Source organism: Triticum urartu, chromosome 3, assembly GCF_003073215.2.
Source record: "Triticum urartu cultivar G1812 chromosome 3, Tu2.1, whole genome shotgun sequence".
In the NCBI taxonomy this organism is placed as follows: domain Eukaryota; kingdom Viridiplantae; phylum Streptophyta; class Magnoliopsida; order Poales; family Poaceae; genus Triticum; species Triticum urartu.
Window position 1 is genome coordinate 722,466,956 of NC_053024.1, and position 5,449 is coordinate 722,472,404.

The 5,449-nt window shown below is 45.2% G+C and overlaps 1 protein-coding gene across 1 annotated transcript; it reads right to left on the bottom strand.

Annotated features, from left to right (window-relative positions):
• Positions 1–1,863: 1,863 nt before the first annotated feature.
• LOC125549427 (spindle pole body component 110-like) lies at positions 1,864–4,359 on the bottom strand. Its single transcript, XM_048712841.1, has 2 exons — positions 3,861–4,359; positions 1,864–3,344 (listed from the first exon to the last, which is right to left on the bottom strand). The coding sequence occupies exons 1-2, from the start codon at positions 4,101–4,103 to the stop codon at positions 2,091–2,093; spliced, it is 1,497 nt and encodes a 498-aa protein (XP_048568798.1). The 5' UTR covers positions 4,104–4,359; the 3' UTR covers positions 1,864–2,090.
• Between the last annotated feature and the right edge of the window lie 1,090 nt (positions 4,360–5,449).

Below are 5,449 nucleotides of genomic sequence, written 5' to 3' on the forward strand. Positions count from 1 at the left end.
GAGTCATGGAGGTTAGATGTTATTTATACTAGTAATAATGTACGTGCAATGCACGTTTATATTAGGTAGGATATTAGTTGCACGTTATATTAGGTAAGATATATCTGTTGCACGTTGGTATTTGGTAAGATATCAATTACTTTTTCGCGGGAATGATAGGATATTAATTACATGGCAGATTTCAAGGGATAGCATTGAGTTAAAACGTGTTTATAACCAATGGCAGTGGTGGATAATTAGAGCGTTAAACGTGTTGGATGCTCAACATTGGAGCGATTTGAACCGCTGGATAACATGATTTGACAGTCGAGATGATTTGAATCTGCCCATTTGGATCTTTTTATATTGGTATAGATGGTAGGATATTAATTACATGGCAGATTTCAAGGGATAACATTGAGTTAAAACGTGTTTATAACCAATGACAGTGGTGGGTAATTAGAGTGTTAAACGTGTTTGGTGCTCAACATTGGAGCGATTTGAACCGCTAGATAACATGATTTGACGGTCGAAATGGTTTGGATCTGCCCATTTGGGTCTTTTTATATTGGTATAGATATAACTAGTCAATGTGCATGTGCAATGCACGTTAATTTGGAAGTATATTGAGTGCATGTGGATATTAAGTAGGATATTATTTGCGTGTTATTATGTGATTAACACTATATTTTGCATGAATTTAACTGCACACTAAACATGTTGATCGCTCAACATTGAAGCGGTCTAGGTCGTTGGATTGACATGATTTGATGACCCAGATTAATTAGATCTGCCCTTTTGATCTTTTTATATTGGTATGTAGATATAGATAAAACGGGGCAAAAATCTGTTTCCATCGTTAAATGTTTCCAAGTGTTGCGCTAAGGGAAGTTTTTTTCTTTTCGCAAATGAAAATGGAAGTTTTTTTTTTCTAACTGATCACCGCTAGGAAAGTTTGCATCCGTTGCAAACTGAGAGGGAAACGAACCTACGGTCACCGTGTCTACCACTTGCCGCGCCCGCTCACTGTGTGTCACTAGCACGATGTGCGCCCCGGCGTTGCTCTGATGCGCGCACCGGCCCACGTTCGTCCTCGGCAGCCACGCAGCGGAGATGAAGGCCTCCGCGGCCACCATGCAGCGACGAGGGCACTCCCCTACGCCGCCCACCCTGCCGGCCATGCTGGAGGACAGCGCCTCAAGTCCCCCTCGCGAGGGCGTGGCGACAACACACGTCGGCCTCCACCACAGCAGTGCACCCAACCTGTTCGATGAAATGCACTGGCAAATGTGCGAATAGTTTGTCGACGTGTGTTGTCGCCACGCCCTCGCGAATAGTTTGGGGAACTCCATTGTTGACAAAGTTATTTTTTTTCTTTTCTCTTTTTGCAGACATTTGAGGTATGACACTGCCCGGAATCTCCCGGACCGACATTAAGGGGAAAGTGGGGGGTTCTGCCACTGGAGATGCCCTTAGGTGCAACCGTGCGAGTGGCGGTGCCCGTGCACCGCTGAGAGGATACACGATCCAAGCTGCAGAGCTACACGGTTAGTTTGTACTACTTTACTCATCCTATATTGTAGCATCTCCATTTCTCATGTGAATATATACTTGCAGTTATTTGATGCTATATTCCGACAGAGTTCTGAATAGCTGTGTGATAGACTATGTTCACCTATTTGCATCTACTCAGTGTTGCACTGCATCTTTATTCAAGCATGTTCTGACACTATAACTTGTTGTGTAACAATTTTTACCCATGACATGCATGTTTGTAGTTTTTGAGCTACCATATTGCTTGTCCGGGCGGGGTCACAACATTCTTGCTAATGAAATCAGTGGGGCGGAATAATTACAATACTCAAGAACAAATTTAGTCTAGTGTTGCAAACCTTATAGTCTACCGTGTGCAAAATTGCTTTGTCAACACAAGACAAAGTGTAAAAATATTACAGTATCAATTGCTCGGAAACATTACAGCCTTCATTTCTCGATTGTATTTCGACATATGGAAATGGCATTTCTTCTGTTCTAGTCCTCTATTATCACAGTAACCATTTTAGGTTCAAAACAATGTGGTCTCTACTTACCTTCCTTTTGTAACTAATCCATCACCAAGTTGAAGTATCGACCACCTTCTTCTTGGATTTGGGCTTTTTGTTCTTCTGCTTCTTGTTTTGCTGCAAATCATCATTTACAGGCACCTTGGGCTTCACATCAGCAGCAGCAGCCACCCCTTGTCTCGGTCTGTCTAGGTTGACGTCGCTTAAGCTGTCTTTGGAGATCTTTTCCAAGTGCCCAACAGTACTGTTCTTCTTCTTGGTTTCATCTTTGGAGATCTTTTCCAAGTGCCCAACAGCACTGTTCTTCATCTTGGTTTCATCTTTGGAGATCTTTTCCAAGGGCCCAACAGTACTGTTCTTCTTCTTGGTTTCATCTGGTTTGATGTTTTCCTTCTCAAGTAGCTTGTTATATCTGACATGGTGGCTGTCCTGCTGGTCCAGGGGGTGCCCTGATTTTTGGTTTTCGACATGACTGTCGGTCAAAACCTTCTTGTTCCGCCGAGCAAGTTCAGACTTCTTGGCATGGCTGTCTCCATAAATATCATCCATATCTAAGAAATCAGTGTCTTGCTCTTGCAAATCATCAACTTGTGTATTGCCTGCGACTGCGAGCTTCGCTGGCTTTTCTTCTAAAGATCTGGTCTTTGGTTTCTGAAGTTTGCTTTCTGTCACTGTTGTGTTGCCAGCTTTCTTCTCTTCTGATCTAGCAGGTACAGTACTATTCCTGCTGGAGTTTGTAACCTTTCCTGCTACTACAACGGCAGGTGTCGTTGGGTTTGTTCGTGCCGAAGTGCTCTTACTACCTACGACCTTTCTGTCTGTAGTCCTGTAGTCCTGGAACCTGGTCTTGATCTCCTCGAGCTCGGCTTCCTTCCGCTGCAGGATTTCCATGAGAGCTGCCATCTGGTCAGGATTTGACGCCGCGGCGGTTTTCTCTTCCAGTTGGCGGATGCGGCTGTCTCTGGCCTTTAGAGACAGCTCCTGTTCTTTCTGAGTCTTCTCAAGGCTCGTGACTTTATCTTGCATTTGCTTGATGCGGTTTTCTCGTTCCTTGAGAGATGCTTCTAGTGCTTTCCGGGTGCTGTGAAGATTTGCGGCTTTCCCTTCCATTTGGCTGATGCGGCTCTCTCTCTCCTTGAGAGATGCTTCGAGTTCTTTCTGCGCGTTCTTGAGGATTGTGGCTGTGGCTTCCAGCGTCTTGAGCTTTGTTTTCAGGTCTGTCTTCTGTGTTCTCAGGGAAGACATTGTGGCCTTCATTTCTTCCGCCTTCCTCTTCGTCTCTTTGCCATATGCCTTCTCTTTCTGGTACATAAATAAGAATGAATGGTACAATGTTTGGTTAGTTATATTTTCCTTGAATTTAGAAACCACACTTATATATACGTCTGGTACATAAATAAGATTCTTAGTGTGTAGTAACTGAAAAAAAGATGGCAATCAAAGCACATGTCAAAAAACACATGTATAGCTTCACCGTAGCAAATCTCTGCTGTAAATCAACTGGTGTTTAGAGCAATATTCCTATTTCATACACCTGGTTATTACTGATGAAAACGTTGTGCATAAATTGGAAACCATGAGCAAGAATTTGCATCTTGAGAGGGGCATCCATATTCGACTAGAAAGAAAAGGGAGGCGGCAGCTAATTCTAGCAGAGGTTGGCACAGATAAACTTCCCAACTCCTAAACTGTTCTACAGTTGGTGCAATTTGACACTCTTAAAAGGTGCAGATTCATTCCTATATGATGCAGAATGGTTGATCTTGCACCAGCTTGTCTGCATGCATGATCTAAAACAGAAGACATGAGGCATGGTACCTGGAGTTGGATCCGGAGGGAGACGGCCTGCACGTCCCGTTCCTTGAGAACCACAGCAAAGGCGCGCTGCTCCCTGACCTTGTGCATGACGACGACGCTCAACGCGGTGCCGGCGAGAACCAGCAGCAGAAGCAGCGCACATGGGAGCCTCTGGCCGGCGCCGGCCATCCCATAGCCTTTTGGCTTGTACTTGCCCCCATCCATCATATCGGCTACTCTCTTCCTCAGACCGCTCGATTCCATTGCAGGACCGTGCTCTATGCGATGTAGAGGGGATCAATGGTACAGCTTGTTTCCCTTGGCCTTTGCCTGGGTTTTGGGAATGGTAGGACTTTGGAGGCAGATGTGTGATGCAGGCTATACTGATGCACTAATATGCCAATGCACATGACACCGAAGTACTGGTTACCATACTATTATATGCTTTGAGCCATGGGATCATCAGTTACTAAGAAGATGTGCATTGACTTACACTAATTACCGACTAATTACACGAGAGAATTGACTGACTGCGGGGAAGAAGTGACGCTGGCCGGCTACCTACCCATGGAGAGGCTGCACAAGCTTCAGCCCGTCCATCGCGCATCCGATGGTCGCGTCGATGACAGCCGATCTGGAGTGCAAAACCGACAGTTTCGCGGTAATGTAATTTCGCCGTCCAGATTTGCAAAGTCAACATGATGCAAGATGGCATTTAATGAGATTCTTGCGTGCTCCCCAGATCTCCAGGCGTAGATCACCTCAAGACGAGTAATGTATTCATGGAGCAGCAGCCAGGGGGTAGTGCTCCACCATGCAGGACAGCTGATATCTTTGACCCGGGCAAGCTCCATCAAAGGACGTGTAAACTAATGGGTGAGAAACCTATCTCTATGCTACCGCTCCCAAGTCCAGACGGACACACGCGTTTGGTAATTAGTAGTTCTAGCTAGCTTATTACAGCCATGTGATTGTGATGATCTTGTTTTATTTACTATTGACAGCAGGAGGTGGGTGGTGACATTGTAAGTTGAGCAGCATTGATCTGCAGCGTGGATCATCTTGCGATGTGCATTGTGAGACTAATTAACACTTGTTTTTATGTGGAGAAAAAAGTCGCAAGATCAGAGCAACTATTTTTCCTTAGCAGAGCAACAGTTGAATGGAATACGTGTGTCGCAGAGAGAAATGATCATCGTGGATGCAATGAACACCAGCTGATGGATCAATAATTCTGAAAATGATTGTGAGCTCATGCATGCACGGCTGATGGTCTGCACGTCGACGCTGCTAGTGCTTTGCCTGACTCCATGGACATACATCACAACAACGGTTCCTTGTGATGGCGGTTCATCTTTATTTTTGTCGCCCTTTTCGTCAATAAAATCACACTGAAAATGGTTGATTCTGATGACTAATTCTGAAAATGCAGACTGATGCTCTGCTCGTGCGAAACGTGGCAGCAACGAAGGTTCCTGTTACTGAGGATCCAGGCTCACTGTCATCTGCTCATGCGTTGACTTCCTTGCCTGCCAACCCAGTGGACAGAGGGGTATTTTGAATTCAAGAGAATGGAGCCGTTAGGCGACTCGCGAGGCGACAGACCCTGC